The 17772-nt window shown below is 39.2% G+C and overlaps 1 protein-coding gene across 1 annotated transcript; it reads left to right on the forward strand.

The window, feature by feature from the left end:
- The first annotated feature begins 652 nt into the window (after nucleotides 1-652).
- On the forward strand, nucleotides 653-17002 carry st7l (suppression of tumorigenicity 7 like). The gene is made up of 15 exons (XM_046383190.1): nucleotides 653-858; nucleotides 1321-1403; nucleotides 2107-2266; nucleotides 2365-2419; nucleotides 2635-2750; nucleotides 3016-3094; nucleotides 3389-3477; nucleotides 3893-3993; nucleotides 4109-4223; nucleotides 4335-4407; nucleotides 4537-4639; nucleotides 10933-11083; nucleotides 11658-11750; nucleotides 11875-12014; nucleotides 14819-17002. Exons 1-15 carry the CDS (start codon nucleotides 690-692, stop codon nucleotides 14912-14914), a joined length of 1623 nt encoding a protein of 540 aa, XP_046239146.1. The 5' UTR covers nucleotides 653-689; the 3' UTR covers nucleotides 14915-17002.
- Nucleotides 17003-17772: the final 770 nt, after the last annotated feature.

Consider the following 17772-nt stretch of genomic DNA (forward strand, 5'->3'; position numbering starts at 1 on the left):
GCACAACAGACTCATTCAGATATATATATAAAAAAACATTTTAATGTCATAGCAGGTGGAGTTGAAGCTCATATCGTCTACCTTATACTGAACATGGCTTGTTTAATTTGTAAAAATGTGTCATAATTTGAATGCTGATCATGTTTTTTGTTTCTTTGTTTTTTTAAAAAAATAAAATAGTCACGGTGACTATCAACTACAATGCGGATAAGTACTGTATTTTTCTTTCAAATGTGCGTTGGAAAGTATCATGTAGTATAAGCATGTAGGCTATGTTCCACTCACTCTCACTACAGTAAAACGTTTTAGCCTACATATTGCTACATGACCTAGATTATTATTTGATTTAGTTTGGCATTTTTTAATGGATTTCCATGTAACTATGTATATTCGTATGTTAATTTTATATATTTCTTATTTTGTCATTCTCCGTCTCAATCACAAAGGGAGTGGACTCAAATGTTTGTGCTTTGATTTGTGTTTAAATTTCAACAGCAGAATTTACTATTTCTACTGTGGTTAATATTTCATTTAGTTTAGACGGAGAGTAAATAGCAGTATTCGTGTATCAAAATATGACAATGTTTTGTCGCTCGTCTCCGGAAATAGATTTTTGCAGAGATTTCAAAATAAAGCTCATCTTACTTCGTGATCACGTGACTCCTCTGTTTACAGGCATCCGGAGAAACATGGAGGACACCGCTGGCAGTAATCCTCAATCTCTCGGATTTACAGAGAAACTAAAGTCTTGGCTCTCTTGGTCATGGACTTACGTGTGCTTCATTTGGTTCGGCATGGTGCTCATCATGATATACGTCCTGTGGAGCCCGCTGAAACTGCAGGAAACTCTTACCTCAGGTGAATTAACGCAGCAGCTAGCTAGCTATTGTTAGCCTTCGGGTTTAGCTGACAACAAACGGGAGCTGTTGTATTGACAGTTCGTTGTCTGACTGGTCCAAGCACAAATGGAGGCGACTGTTCAATTACATTTCATGGAGTGCATAAATACTTATTGCCAGCTCCTGGTTATATTATTTTCTAACAGTAGCGTGTGTTTATTGCATGTTGTCAAAATTCAGTTTATTGTTGTGTTACCAAGTGTGTTATTGTGGTCACCACGTAATCGAGATGCTTACTGTATGTGGCTACATTTCACCTGCTGTATTAAACCCACTGGCAATGTTTTTCTGTTGGCATGTCAGCCAGCCATTGTTTATTACTTGTTTTTTAATTGCATGGTCATGACAGATGACACTAATGTTTGACAATTTTTGGTTTGCACTCGAACATACTGACGGCTTCCTGTTTTTCTTCTTTCAGCCTCAGTGTTTTTGAATACACTGACCCCCAAATTCTATGTGGCTCTCACTGGAACTTCCTCTCTCATCTCTGGGCTCATTCTTGTGAGTTATCACCTTAGTTTCTTGCACTGTAAAATACACTTATGTCACCTTTTGCAAAATTATACTTACTTCCAGGCCACTTAGTTGATACCTTTTCTAATAACTATCTAAATTCTGAATTCTTGTTCAGGAAACCAAGAATAGACAAATGGGTGAAAGCCTAGTTTTAGAAGATGATCACTATAAACTGCAAGGTTGTAATGAAAAATAATTCTAGTACACCCAGGAACAGTGCTTGCAAGACCTTGGTCTAGTGCAGTGGTTCGTAAACTGTCGACACAAAGTCACTATGAGATGAGCAGAACTTCATAACATAACTAACTTCATGAGCAGGACTGAAGTTGAATGAATCTGCTCTCATGCTGTCAAGGCTATCTAGAATCAGGTTAGCAAGACTTACCCTGACAGAGCAATTACATGTAATGTACAAAATAGGCAGATTTTTGGCAGAAGAAAAGAAACTCAATAAACAGAAATGTCACCCATCTTGCTCTTGAGTTTTTGTCATTACAGACATTGAGCCTTGTGTCATGTGTTTAATGGTGATTTCTACAGCATGCAGGGGTGGGCATGACAGAGAAGATTTAGAGACAACAGGTTTAGTGACATGATAGCAACTGCAGCTAAAGAATAACTGAATGTTTGTTGTCTTATAATATGCTTTTTGGAAAGCGTGTTGTCACTGTATGTGTTCTCACCACAGATATTTGAGTGGTGGTATTTTCGTAAATATGGGACCTCGTTCATTGAGCAAGTGTCAGTGAGCCACCTGCGTCCTCTTCTGGGTGGAGTGGAGAGCAGCTCCACAACTGGTCTGTTTGCATCAGTTAATGGAGAGGCAGAGCCTAGGCCTAGTGTTTCAGGTAAATACTCTGTATATAATACAAATATAATACAAACTATTTTAGCAGTACTCCTCATATTACTACTAGCACTAACATCAGCCCCTTCTTTTTGGTAGAGTGTAAGGTCTGGAGGAACCCTTTGAATCTGTTCAGAGGAGCAGAATACAACAGGTATGTGTCGGTTTTAGTGGTGTGATTTGTCTGCATAGAATGCCTCTAATAGGACTTGAAATGGGTGCTTCATAATGTGGAAGTATTTTTAAAGATGCATACCTTCTTAAAAATACTGTGTCTTCCGTGAGTCTTTCGTCAGTTAAGTTTCATTTGATTCACTTTGGACTGTGAAACATAACAGACTACTTTGTACTTTACTCTGTGCCATAAAGGTACACCTGGGTAACAGGGAAGGAACCCCTGACATACTACGATATGAACCTGTCTGCGCAAGACCACCAGACCTTCTTTACAGGGGACACTCCACAGTTAAAGCCAGAAGACGCTGGTGAGTTTGAACTGTTTACAATCTATATCACCAGTTTAGTTAAAAGAGCAGAAAACAGCGATGCAAAGTTTTTACAACCCGTATAAGAAAACAACTGCTTGAACATTTCCGTGGAAGAAACGTCTCTAGTTCTTCACGAATGTTCAGACAGAATTGTTTTTTTGTTTTCTTGTTCTGGAAGTTTTGACTTGAACATATGCAATTAAATATGTATGGACTTTAAGGTCACATCTGTGATAAACTGCAGTTCATCATCTCTCTACAGTGATGCAGAAAGCCTGGAGAGAGAGAAATCCTCAAGCCAGGATCAGAGCAGCTTACCAGGCCATAGAAATGAACCACGAGTGAGTTCTGCTCTTTCACAGTTAAATATTATCTTCTTAAATACTGTATCTATAAACATGATACTGTTGTAATGCAGTTATAATGGGAGTATTCAAAGTAAATGTCTGTGATTGTGCTTGTTTCACTTAAGAGCTCACATATTTTAATACAGTCATATTATGGCCTTTTTATGGGGGCTTTCGTACTGAAATTATTGCTTTGAACTCTGTTAGGTTTTGATGTGCTAGCAAAAACGTAATGAAGGTGGTTTGTTGAAAACAATATATTATACATTTGTGTGCCTGTGTGTGCAGATGTGCTGCAGCCTATGTGCTCCTAGCAGAGGAAGAAGCCACAACTATCACAGAAGCTGAACGTCTGTTCAAAAAAGCCCTAAGTATCGGTAAGAATGGATTGTAATCTACCTTAAGTATTAATCCATTGTAAACCTTGAGGCACAGTAGCAGGAAGATAGCTGGCTAGTTAATGAGTGATGTTACACATATTTAATCCTGCTTGTGCAGCATACTTTACTGCATCCCGTGCAGTGCAGCACTTCAGCATTCACTGATGTCCAAGTGTTGTACAACGAACCACATCTGTTCACACATACCTGTGATGAAGGATGTTATCACATGCAAAATATTCCATCAATGCATCAGTACTTTCCTCTACACAAGACAGCAGGATATAGCGTGAAGTTGCGCTTTATTTTCTAGATCTGATTGCTATTTGCAATTCTGTCTGTATTATTCATGTTTTGAATTTCTACAGACCGACGTGTTTTGTCCATTAAATTTTTTGTTTGCTATCCACAGCTGGAAAAGATATCAACTTACTGGTGTACATTAAACGCAGACTGGCAATGTGTGCACGCAAACTGGGACGGATTAAAGAAGCAGTAAAAATGATGAGAGATGTGAGTTTCAAAAACTCATAAAGCTTATTGCTTTAATGTGCAGTTTCAAATGCAACGTGACAACAGTAGTACTAACACATTGTATGTTAATTTCTGATATTTTATGTCGTTACAGTTAATGAAGGAGTTCCCACTGCTGGGAATGTTAAATATACATGAAAACCTCTTGGAGGCACTTCTAGAACTTCAGGCATATGCTGATGTCCAAGCAGTCCTTGCCAAATATGATGGTAAGACTGAACCCAGAAAAATTAGGGCTTGAGATTAGCTCATTGCCGTTTAATCAGTCTTGAAAATGCATGACTTATCTCACAAGACCACAACTTCTTCTTTCTTTATAGACATCAGCTTGCCAAAATCAGCCACTATATGCTACACATCTGCACTGTTGAAAGCACGAGCTGTATCAGATAAGTATGTTGCCATTCAGGATCACAGTCTCTTAAACCTTAACCTGTTTTATATGGCTTCATTAAAAACAGCATTCAATACTTTTGTGAGCAACAGAAACAGCAGTGTGTCATATGAGGTGTTTTATCTCAGGTTTTCTCCAGAGGCCGCGTCAAGGCGAGGGCTAAGCACAGCAGAGATGAATGCTGTAGAGGCCATACACAGAGCCGTTGAGTTCAATCCACACGTGCCAAAGGTCAGTCGTTAGACTAACAAGTGTCATATAGACTCTCATAGTTGCTGTGGGCCACAGATAGCCTTTGATCATTTGAGAATGTGATGTCATGAGTTGACAGTCATCTTGAAAACCATCTTTTACACGTGTCATTAAGATATTTATCTGTGTTAAATCACAGTAATAACTAAATTATTAGCTGAATAATGAACACATAACACCCCCTCTCATGAATATTTCATAAAATTCACAATTAACAACCTACATCTTGTTCTGGTTCCACAATTGTCAAGTCTATGATAGGTCAATGCATTGAAGTATATTTTTATCCATGTAGCCGTTACATTGCAAGTGGTTCGGGTAGATTTTGTAAAAAGAAATTCTGATTTTTTTATAAATTTCGTCTGATCACATCAGACTCTTATGACACACAGAACAAACAGGAAAAACTTGTGGACAGGTAAACAGTCACACAATCAAAGATACATCAGCAATAACACGTGGTACGCCTTTGCATTGGAGCAGTCCTCATTTTCAGAAATGCTATACACTGTGTCACCAGCAGGTGTCAGTAGGCGTCTTAATTCAGTTCATCTTTATTCAATTTATAACGCATGTAGTGTTGGTATTAATTGTTTTTATATGAATATTTTGATACTCTTTCTCTCTTAAAAATTGATTTTGATCATTGTACTTCTTGTAAATCAGTTCGGAACAGCTGAATGGGACAATATTGTATGTTTGATGGATATGTTTGTCTGAATTGTCAACCACTGTTAAAGTATTTTCAGAATTATACATGCATTATGCATTTTTAAAAGTTTTGACTTTCACATTTGGGTCCCTAGAAAAACTGTAAACGTGTTACAGATTGGTGACAATTTTGCGTTAAAGAGGGTAGCTGTATATTGTATACATTTGAACTGGGGAAAACATGGGACTACAACTAGATATCTATCTAGCCTTTCACATGAGTTCCCACAGGATTAGATGTCACACATGCACACAGAGTCATACACGACTAGGTGCAGTGGAGTTTTGTCTCAGTTCAGCCTTTGTAGTGTGGTTTCGTCTCATCTCAAAGACTCCTTTTCTGAGAGAAAGAAAGAGAATCAGTGTGTGTTTGTGTGTGTGGAAGAGGGGGTGTCATCCAGCACTTTGATCCAGCCTTTGATTTTAAAGTGTTGGCCCTCATCTTCAATGTCTTTTCAACTGCTTTCCCCGCTGTGCCCGGAGGCAGCCGTCCTCTCTCCTCTCATCACGTACCCTCATCTTGCTTCTTATCCTCTCATGGTCCCTCATCCCCTCTCATCCCCTGTTTGGGCCAAACAGAGTTTGATGTTGGCAATCACTGTCAACTTTATCAAAATGACTCCTGTGAGTTTAGGTGAATAGCTAACATGAAATTTGTAACACACCTATCACAGAGGATTATTGGCAGTCTCATCTTTCAACATTTGTCTGTGGGGATGTAGGGGGGTTGTTGCTTTGTGTTGTCTCGCATGTCTGAATGATGAGTGCACCTGTGACTGCAGCCTTTGCAGACACAGGCTGGCCTGTTGCCTCCTTACGTAGGATCTACAGTGAAACACCCCTGCTGATTGACACACAAAAGTTGCTAATATTGTGAACCTTTGTTACAGCTAAACATAATGTTAGAATCAGATAAAGGAATAGTTTGATATTTTGGGAATTACACTTATTTGCTTCAGCTGAGAGTGAACTGAGGAGATTGATTGCACCCACGTGTTTATGTATTAAATATAAAACTACCACACAAGTCTCTCTAAAACCACACCATGTGTTCATATTTTGTTTTTTATCGGGAATAAGAATTCACTGCTGGCTGTTGCTTCATATTTACTGTACAGACTTGACGGTGGTACCAGGCTTCCTATTTCACTCTTGACAAGAAAACAAGCATATTTCAAGGGGAAACACTGGATGTAACTTCAAATTATATCCACATATACAGAACAGAGAGTTAAAATAAATAATAACTAGGCCAGATATTAATGACTAAACTGCATATCTGCGTAAGGTGGCAGGAGATGCATCAAAGGTGACTCAGTGACAGAAAATGTGTGTGTTGCTATAGAGAGCTGAACCAGATACCATTGTTGCACTGAACTGAAACACAGGGAGAAGAGCCGCTTTGGCAAATCTAAGTCTGTGTGCATGTCATCATCAATGTAGCAGTTGGCCATGGGTTTTTAGAGCAATTTTAGAGAAATTGGCTTGTTACAGGAATGTAGCAAGTTTGGTCCCTGGACCAGCAGGATAGATCTTGGTATGGGAAAAGTGTGGGTATAGCAGAGTTTTCTCTTCCCTTAATAACATCACTGAGGTGGCCTTGAACAAGACCTTTAAACCCCATTTTCTCCAGTTGAACTGTTCAAGGGACAACACTGGTTATGCAGGGTGGCTTCCAAGTGTGAATGTGTGTTTCTATGCGAGTGTGACCAGGATGTCTAGTAAAGGCTGAAAAGAATATGACCAAATTGGACAAGTGAAATAATGAGGGAACAATAATGGGTTTGTGGGTGTGTTATCAATCATGCCAAGGAGATTATATATGAATATCTTGCCAGACTACATCACATGAGCTTATTCAAACTGCTTAAAAAATCTATACACACACACAGCAAACCCACATCAGCAGACACATGCTTCAGTTGGTTTCAGTGCTGCCCTTCTCCCATGTGAACCCTTTCTTTCTCCATCCCTCTATCTTGCCTCTGTTTACCTCTTTGTCACCTTTGATCACTTCTATTTTCCTCTCCTCCTCATTTTCTTGTCTTTCTCTATTTACCCCCCCCCCCACACACACACACAGACATACTATCTCTCTCTTTCTCTCTCTCTCTCTCTCTCTCACTCACACACACTATTTTCTCCATCTGTCCTTTCCAATCAGCTTCTCTACCAAGCCAGTGGTTAACAAGCTGACAGTTTTCCTGATGCTTGGATAGCTGTTCAAGTGTTACTGCTTTCTGAATCTGCCATGTATTTTATACTTTGTATTATATACCACCACTTTGGTCCATACACATTCATTTTGAAGCAGACTGGGTGACCCGATCCCATCTACTTTGCTAGTTTGCTCCACTTTGCAAGGCAGTTTCTCATCTCACCTCATTCCAGTTGACATGTTCTCATTTAGACTGCCTGTCAAGGCTCAGAAACGCAGACCTTTGCTTAATTTACCTCTGAAATTGGGTTTTCGGTATGTAAATTGAGACAGAACAGCAGTCCTGAGATTGTTCTGAATAAAGATTGATGAGGTTTGATTCAGACAAGAGAAAGGGGATAGTTAGGATTTGCCTCATCCTAGCCCACTTTGGAATAAATTCTGCGAATTTTCTGCCACTACCCACTCCCTCAACAGAGGCTATTGAGGTTGGAGTAACTAGTAGCTGTGTTTAAAAACTGTATGAAATTCTTAATCTTTTTCTGTGTTTATAACCCCAACACCTGTTTGTCTTTACGTTCTTTCACTGTATGTGTGTGTTTGTCTGACAATTACAGAGCAACTACAAGGCTGATGTCATTGTTGCCTGTGTGTCCCATTGTGCAAGGCAAAATGCTGCAGATTAGAATCAGAAGGCAGCTTATGAGTTATGCTCTGGGCTTATGACTGCCCAGGGATAAAAGGAGAACACATGAAACTCAATCCCTTCATCAAAGAGGCGACAGGGAGTGGAGAAGCAGACTGAAGGGGGTGGGGGGGGTACTGAGGTGTCACCAGGTCTAATGCTGTGGCATGCAAGCAAGGACAGCTGAGCAGCCAGCCTCTCTAAATGGTTAATCTTAAAACACTGAGGACATGGGTGCCATATACTAGTCATTCATTATCAGCAGCAGACTACTGTTACAGTGGGAATATGAATTAAACCGTAAAATCTTTACTGTCATCTGTAAAATATGCAGATTTAACTGAAATAACTCTTACAGATCATCAAAATGATTAAATTTGAAGTTAATGATTGGGTCCCATCCATGTCCTTACACGTTACATAAAAGGAAAGTATGTTATTTAATGAGTTACGGCAGTTGTGTTGTGCTCCATGACCGAGAAGTGTTAGGTTTCCTCTAGAGCTGGCTGACTGCCTCAACACTGGTGCCGGGGGAGTAGAGGATGGTGAAACATTTGTGTTCAGTAGAAAGGAGACCGACATGGTGAGAAGGACGAAGGTGGACAGTGAGATGTCTTGGCAGGAGCAGAGAGAGAGAGAGAAAGAGAGTATGAACTGATTTAAGTAAGTCAGACAGGATAAGTGAGAAGGGCAAACAAGCAGCTTCTGGGTGTCTCTAGCTGCCGATCCTTGTAATAACTACACAGGATGTTAGGATGGAAAGAGAGGAGGTTAGAAGACAAGACAATCCACTAGGATGGTTTAGTGAAGTGGAGTGTTCACACCTGTAGGGTGATTCCTTGCTTCATTTGAGGCTTTACCCATGAGGCTAAGAGGTTCAGGAGGTGGCGTCTGAGATAATATACAGAAACATTTCATGAATATGTCTTATAGTACAGTTCCTAAGCAGATACAATGTTGAGCATGTACACCATCTCAGTTTAGCTTATTTTGCATGCTAACATTTGGTTTTTGCACTAAACACAATGTACAACTGAAGCTGATGGTTTGATAGTTTTGCAGGTAGATGTTAATGTTAAGCATGGCAAAATTGTCACACTAAAAGGTCAAGATGCTGACAACAGCATGTTTCCCATGTTTAACAACTCAGTTTAGCATGTTAGCATGCTATGGGTAGTGAACTAACATTAAACTTAAGTACAGCTGAGGCTGGTGGGAATGTCATTAATTTTGCAGGAATTTGAACAAAAATCAAAATATTGGACCAAATGAAAATGTAACCTAGTGGCATAACACGAAAGGGATCTTCAAAGTATTATAATTTATCCTGCGTGGAACATGAATGTCTGTATCAAATGTCATGACAGACTGACATTGCCAAATAAGTGAAGCAGGTAGGCAGTCTGAGTCCTGGAACCCAGGAAGGGCGGGGGATGATCCATGTTGAAGAGCCTGGGCTGTCTGTGATTGTGATGGGGCAAGAGCAGAGGAACAGAATAAGGCCGGGGGAGATGGGTGAAGCAGCATGGTCTGGCTCGCTGGCTGAGCCTGTGACCATGGAAGGGATTAGACAGGATTAGCTGTGGGGTAACCTTCCCAAAGTGTCAGTCTGAGATCCAGAGCTCTGTGAAGCCAGCCGCCTGGGAATCGAGCCCAGGGGGCCCCAGTCCAGCACATGGGTTTTGTTTAATATAGACCCCTGCCACACTGGACACTACAAACGTAGAGAGTATGGAGTACACAAAGTGGCAGGTTCATCAGATTCAACATTCACATGATTAATGACCTTTTTCTGAACTAAAAAAGAACCTAAACTTCAAACTTTATTTGTCAGTATATTTTTACATACACAGAAATTCTTCTCTGCACTTAACCCGTCACTGATTGAACACGCACTTGCAACATGCAGTGAAACACACAGGAACAGTGGACTGCCATACCAGGTGCCAGGGGAGCAGTTGGGGGTTTAAGTGCCTTGCTCAAGAGCACTTCAGCCATTGCTAATGGAGGGGGGGGTGTCATGTTATTTTAGAAAGCATACCTGTTCTATAGGTAGTAATTCTACGTTGTGGGGCTTTAGCAGCAGAGTAAACTGACTGACTCACTGGGAGACAAACTTACGCAAAAGGGAAAGAAAGGATGGTGGAGCAGGAATGTTACACATTTGTGGAATGAATATACTGTACTATAACAATAACGCACGCTTGAAGAGGTTTTGAAAGCTTTTCCCACCCACCTTGAACAATTGCAAAATAAGGCTGTCAACAAAAACATGAAGAAAATGTGTTTTTAGTTTGCAGAGAGCCAGAGGGAATTGCACAACTGAATAGCATAAATGAAAGGCTGACTGAGAACCAAGAGGATATGAATGAAACTATTAGAACTGCATGAATTGATTTCTGGCCAAAAGGGGGCAGATTATTTTTTTATTTATTTATTTTTGTTGTTGGGGGGGTTACTACTAGTCATTGAACTGTTCCACAGCTTCACCACCCCCCTTAAAATGTACTGACGGTGCAATGGAATGCAGTGCATTCCAGTGCAATGCAGTTTGTGCCCAGATACACAGACTTTGGCCACTCTTGTTAAAAGAGCTTAATCTAGACTATACACTTGTGCTGTTCTTTGCCAAAGGAACCAGGAGCCAAAAAGCATCAAGGTACTGTAGTGTATACTTGCGTACATGTCATGTATTTCTCTCTGTCTTACGATGTGTAGTACTTATTGGAGATGAAGAGCCTGATCCTGCCTCCAGAGCACATCTTGAAGAGGGGTGACAGCGAGGCAGTGGCTTATGCTTTCTTCCACCTGCAACACTGGAAGAGGGCAGAGGGAGCCTTAAACCTACTACATTGCACCTGGGAGGGCAGTATGTATCACTGATGTTTCTTCTTTTGTTTTATTTAATGGAAATTATTTGTTATCTTTCCAGATTTGAAAATCTTGCTTTGCTTCTTTGTTTCTGAAAGGGAATTAACCCCCCCACCTACGTTCAGAAGTCACAATTACACAAGACTTAAACATAAACAAACCATCACAGACATAAAGTAATTTTCCTGTGAATTTCCCTGGGGTGGGACTAATAAAGGCCTGTGTTAAAGCCTGTCTTTTTATGGTGCTCTTCATTTTTAAAGTGTGCGTCAAAGGTCTTGTATGCACAGTACACCCACATATACACCACTTGATCATCGCTCAAACAAAGTAATAAAGGGAGTTATTGTTATATTTTATTAGGATGTTAGTATCTTGTCACTCTGTATAATATTCTGTTTAAACTATTTACTGAAAATTGTGTCAGTTGTTTTAGAAAGTCTCCTCTAGCCATAGTAAAAAATAGCAGCGAAGTTGTTTAAAATAGTTTTTCACATTGTTTTGCTAAGTCATACTCTGTGTGTTATTCATCTTAATTCAATTTCCATTTTGCCCTTTTTCTGTCTTTTCAGCCTTCCGGATAATCCCCTACCCACTAGAGAAGGGTCACCTATTTTACCCGTACCCAGGATGCACAGAAACGGCAGATAGGGAACTACTGCCCTGTAAGTACAAAATAAATGCACCCAGTTGCCTAGCAGAGCAACACAAAACCTCCATGTTTTTTTTTTTTGTTTTGTTTTTCTGCACTGGTCACAGCTTGCTCTCTTTTCCTTACTGTTGCTTTAGCATTCCATGAGGTGTCTGTGTACCCAAAGAAAGAGCTTCCCTTCTTCATCCTCTTCACAGCAGGCCTTTGCTCTTTCACTGCCATGCTGGCCATGCTCACACATCAGTTCCCTGAGCTCATGGGTGTCTTTGCCAAAGCAGTAAGTATTTTAAATGCAATTTCATCTCAGATGTTACTGTTTTAAAATGTAGATGTTGATTCAGATAGTACACTCTTAATGTTCACACAAGTTTAACTTAGACTAATGTGTGTATTTTGGCTGACTGGTTACATCTTCACTTAATCTCTGATTGTTTTTTTTTTTTGTTCTATCTGCGTTTTAAATACATACTGTTTGTAACCTGAACCTTTTAACCCTGTGGTAATTGCTGCCTTCCATCACTGTCAGTAACACTGGAGACTCATGGGAGACATAGGACTGTAAAATCTGTGTTTGCCGCCAAAACAAGCTGTAGTTCAACTTAAGCTATCAGTGACCACAGCTGAATAATGCGAGCTTATCACCATAGCAAACACAACAGTGTGGCTTACAGTTTGAAAGATTTATAAACTTTTAATGTATGCATGGATTCTTTTACTGTTTATTATAGAAGTGTTGTGTTATCTGTTTTAGCCAGTTTGGCAAACTCCTTACTTGGGCTAATTCTTTGTTTATTGTCACCCTGTTTATTAGTCCCCCTCCTTTCCATAGACTCATAGACTTGTAGCAAAGACAAGGCCAGAGAGAACATCTAGTGCTCTTCCTTTTGTTATGGGAAAGATTGAGCACAGATAGGATTTTTACAGCAGCCCCAGTGAGCCTGGTTTGTGTAATGTTCAGATGGATAGCATGAAAACCATTGAGGGAGGAACACAGAGGTCCACACTGCCCTCAGAAGAAAAACAGATTTCTCTGAATCTGTTGCTCTTGAACAGTGGTGATGGTGGTGGTAGTAGTCTGCCTTTCCTTTTATTTATGAATACCAGACTTACATAGCATAGTGGTTGAACATGTTTCATATAGTAAATGGGATTAGAGGAGTACTTGATTTGCACTTGTCTGGCCAGGCTGATACGTCAACTTATGAGACTATTAAAGTGTTAAGTATATCAAGTACACCTTAAGTAGTTTCAGAAGAAAAACATATTTTAATATTTTGAACAATATTTCACTGTTACCAGATCACTTAAATCAGTAATGTGCATTTTAAAATGCTCTATTGTGCACATATCTAATGCTGTATATCCTAGATCATAATCGTAGATCAAAGTGGATATACACCCTGTTGGTAATCATAAAAACAAGTGGTTGAGTTGGTCCTTCTAGGTTGTAAGTGTGAGGAGAATTCATCAGATTTGTTTGAGATTTACAAATTTGATATTGCTCCTATTTTATTATTTTAATTTATTAGATTACTTGTCTTTCAATATAGCATTACTTCAGTCCAACGGTGTTTTTGCCCAAATATAACCCTGTTTAGACCAGTTAATAGGATGTAGTCAATGACAATTGACACTGATCAGCTTTGTGATTATTATGCTAAAATCACACTGTATAACTGATAACTGGTACATTTTTCTAACAAAAACGACAGTGTTGGTGTCTATGTATTGTGTTGTAAAGATATGTAATGAAATAAGCTTGCTAACAGCTACCCCAGACAAGTCCTCTGTCTCAATACCACTTTACCTACTGCATTTGAGGCAGTAGTCCATTAGTCCCCTGGGAGATGTATGTGAGCGAGATGTATAGATCTTCTGTTCTTCCCTGGTCTTGGAGGTTGTGTTAGCTGCTTAGCTGTGTTAGCTTTACAGCTAAGTGAACTAACAGGAGCTATAGCTGTAGCCAGAGTTAACTCCAACAAACTATACAGTGAGCAGCAGTTAGCGGTAATACTGGTGACAAGCTGCCCTCTATATTTTTGGATGTTGAATTATTCTGTTGGTTTATGCACACCTGCTGTTGTCATAGATCATAGATCATTTACACATACGTGCATCATAAATCAGTTTTAAAGGATAATATTTAATTATTCTGGCATTGAAGTGTAAAAGAGAAAGGTTTACTTCCTTTCTCTTCATTTATTTGTCACATAGAAACTGAATGGAAAGAATGAACGTGACTGATTTGATGTATAAAAGTGTGATGACATCCTAATCATGGATACTGTAAACTTTATCCCCAAATGGGATAAGTATATTGAACTGTCAGCACTCCACAAACAAACTTTAAAAATGATAATACTTGGTACTTTGGCTTCTATTCCCCGTACTCAAGAAAGCTTCTGGATAACATGTATAAATATGTTCAGCTGTGGATCGCCTTTCTGCAGCTCAGATGCAAATTCTCCTTTGCATTCTGTTACCTGAAAAAATACTTGCTCCTTCCTCCCTGTGTTTTATCTGTTTTTAAAAAACTGAATAAGATCAAACTCCAAATTCCACATTGGTCAGGTTTCCAGAAAACACAACAGCCTTAACGATGAAAAGTATGTACATCAAACTTTAGGTTAGGTTTATGATGAATAGAAGTGTTTCTTTCTGTTTAACCTCCTTTCTCAAACACATTAGCCTGCAAATTAGACAGGGAAGAGCTGGAGGGAAGTGTCTGGTTGTAGTTATGTTCTTTCTCTTGTTTTTTCTTAATCAAAAACAATGTCAAAAATAATGGTATGTTTCTTTTGAAATCTCTTCTTGGATACTATTGAGCTAGGTAACAGTAGTGGATTTATTTAAACTGGCAGTCCGCAACTTTTGTGTGCACTCTCTTTCAGTGAGAGTGATTACATAAACACTGTCAACATGGTTATGATGCCATAGACTCTGCCATACTACTATTTGATATAGCCTGTCCCCCTTCAGCACTGGCAAACCGGTCTTTCGTACTTACCAGTGAGAATGGGTGGTAAGAAGTTTTACTGACATTTAACTGAAGTCTCATTCTGCTTTTTTTCTCCCTTTCAGTTCTTCAGCACACTCTTTGCACCCCTGGGTTTCTTTGCAGACAAGATGGAAAGCTTCATGCCGTCCAGTTTTTGGCACCAGCTGACTCGAATCTGACCCCATCTCTGTTTCTCACACACACACACACACACACACCAGTATCACTCCAAACCCTCAGACAAAATGTGTTTGCTCTCCTGTCTTCAGCATGACTGTCCACTTGCTGCATTGTTACTGATTATGTTAGCCAAGGTTGTATCAACACAGCAATACCACTCTTAAGATGCTCTCCTGCAGTGTTTCAGCAGCTAGTTTTTCCAAGACCACGTTTAGCGATTGCAGTATGCAACGATTTCACAGTCATTCATTTGTCAATGTGTTAGCACTAGGCAGTTTGTAGTTTTTAAATATCCCATAAAGTTTGGCTGCATTTTCTATAACACAGATCCAATTAGGATTTTGTCAGAAGTACTTATCACAGTCATAAGTTAAATCACAAAAAAACTAATGCTGCATGTGTCAGATGTCCCTCTAATGTCTGGTCAGATGAGTTTGTTTCGGCCAGTGTTTATGACAGGAAACAGAAACAAAATGTACATGGTGGATGTCTCTAGTAGAATATGTTGACGAATATGTTCGTATTCCTCTCTTTTCCCTTCCCAGTTATTTGTGTGGATCAAAAAGATCTCATCAGGTATTTGGGATGGGAACCTGTATGCCCTGTCTCAAACCCTCACTGCCTCGCGGACAACCAGTGGGGCAAATTTAAAAGTCTATAAAGCCTAAAAACAGAGCTGTGATTTACAGCCTTGAAGTGCCTGCAGTGTATACAATGCCTCTGCAGTTCAACTGTTGTTACCATGGCATGACACCTCAGCACTATATCACTGGGGCAACCGCCACCCCCACAACATCGAGATGTAAATGGGCTCATCACTGGTCACAGTTAGGCCTCTCATGGCATAACTCTTATGTGTTGATTACACTACAGAATGTTTTAAGTCAGGGGTTAGTCATCCCCTCATATAGAGAGTCATCTGGCACAGCTGTAACTGCAGCTGTAATACACTAGTTTATGGTTATAAATGCACTGTATGAGAGTTGAGTGACATAAACTTGGACAAGCCCTCAGGATTTGGAGAAAAAGGGGCAAAATTAACAGACATGTACAGATGTATCGTATAAACTAAGAAGCATTTTTCTTTCTGTGTACAAACTGCTCTACCTTTGACTGTCTGTTCATTTTGCCAGAAATGGAACATGTGTGGACTCCACTGTTACTGGTTTGCTTTTAACATTTTTTTTTTCTTCTCCTGTGAAAGATTTACTGATCTCCATTTTATCCAGCTAGATAAACTGATATGTCAGTACTACCTTGTTGCAGAGTAATGTAAAAACAGATTAGTAATGAAATAACCCGTCAGAAACAAATGTGCCTGGTTTGTAATTGTAATAAAGCTTGGAATTGTAAAAAATATTCCTGATATTAACCAATAATGTAATCATTAACATTTATTAACAGATCAAAAGAAGTTAAACAACAATGTCAAATCATTCTCACTTTTTGTTACATTAACAGGTTTATTACATTTTAAACCACTTAAGGCAGATGTGTTTACTAGACGTTGTCAAGTTTTGCTACTTGATAGTTATTACATTACTACATTGCTGAGTTCATGCCCCAGGTACTATGTACTATGACATTAAAAGTGCCTTTTAGAGCATGACAGAACTTAAAAACAAGAATATGGTATTTACTGCATTTACAATACTGATGCCAGGTTTAGTGGCACCTCTGTTCGGTTTTGATGGATTACATTTGATAAATGTGATAAATGAATGCCTTAAAACTGTATAATTTACAGCAGAATTGGTTATTGCCTGAATGATTAGCAGAAATATAGCACCCTATTAGCAGTAACAATAGCAGTCCTGAAAAAGTAGCAGATGGCAGACTGGTTGTGATGTAATGGCACTTAAATGTGTGCTAAAATAATATGTTGCAAATATGGATTATTTTTTCATTTTTTGTTTCACATTTCTCTCTGGACTTGTAATACTTGTCTGTTTATTTTTGGACACTTGACAGTTATGCTGTGCAGTTGATGTGTGAATGCTGAAGACAGGAGAATATTTGAACAGATGTAACTCCCTAGGAAGAGTTTGTTTGCAAAACTCACAATAAAAAAAATACTCTTTTAAGTGTATTTTCCTTCTTTGGTATGTGTTTTCGTTTTCTTCTGGAGCTGCTCAGTTTTAGTGTTTTAAAAATGCTGAAATGGTATTTGAAATGAAAGCAAAGTTACTGACGACTTAATTTCAGTTGGAAGTACCTTCATTCAGACAAGACTAACTGAGACTAATCAAAAACTCCATTACAGTTTTTTCAGGCATAGACAGGTCTCCAAAGTTAACTCTTCAACACAAAGTGGGAGAGATATTCATATGATACTTACCTTTTGTATGGCGGATGTCATTTTCTCTTCATCTTTTAAAATTGCTTCTGTATTGATGGGAGTTGGTATCTTGTTCAAGGACAAACGATTCACTCTACCACCCCGCTGCAGTTCCTGGACTATATAAAGCCAAGAGCCTTCATTCCCATCTTTATGATTACACCACTTGATCACCATCAGTAGATGCTTTTATGTGGCATGTTCCCAATGAAACACTGATGCCATAATCATACTCCATACACTCATGCTTAATGTGGTGAGCAGCAGTATTGAAAATCACTGTCAAGTACTGTTGACAAGTGCTCAAGTGTTTGCTCTGAGTGCCAGAATGTGGATTCATGCTGCATATTGAAACATGAATTGCTCATTGACCTCTGCAGGAAAATGCATGACAGTGAGGGTAACAGCAGAGTGAAAAATGAAGAATACAGAAAACCGTTTCTGTTCAGATATATATGGTATATATGGTACATACAAGTTCCTTTTAGTTCCTTGTGCCTTTTGTGATAGGAAATATTT

Source organism: Scatophagus argus, chromosome 3 (genome assembly GCF_020382885.2).
Source record: "Scatophagus argus isolate fScaArg1 chromosome 3, fScaArg1.pri, whole genome shotgun sequence".
In the NCBI taxonomy this organism is placed as follows: Eukaryota; Metazoa; Chordata; class Actinopteri; family Scatophagidae; genus Scatophagus; species Scatophagus argus.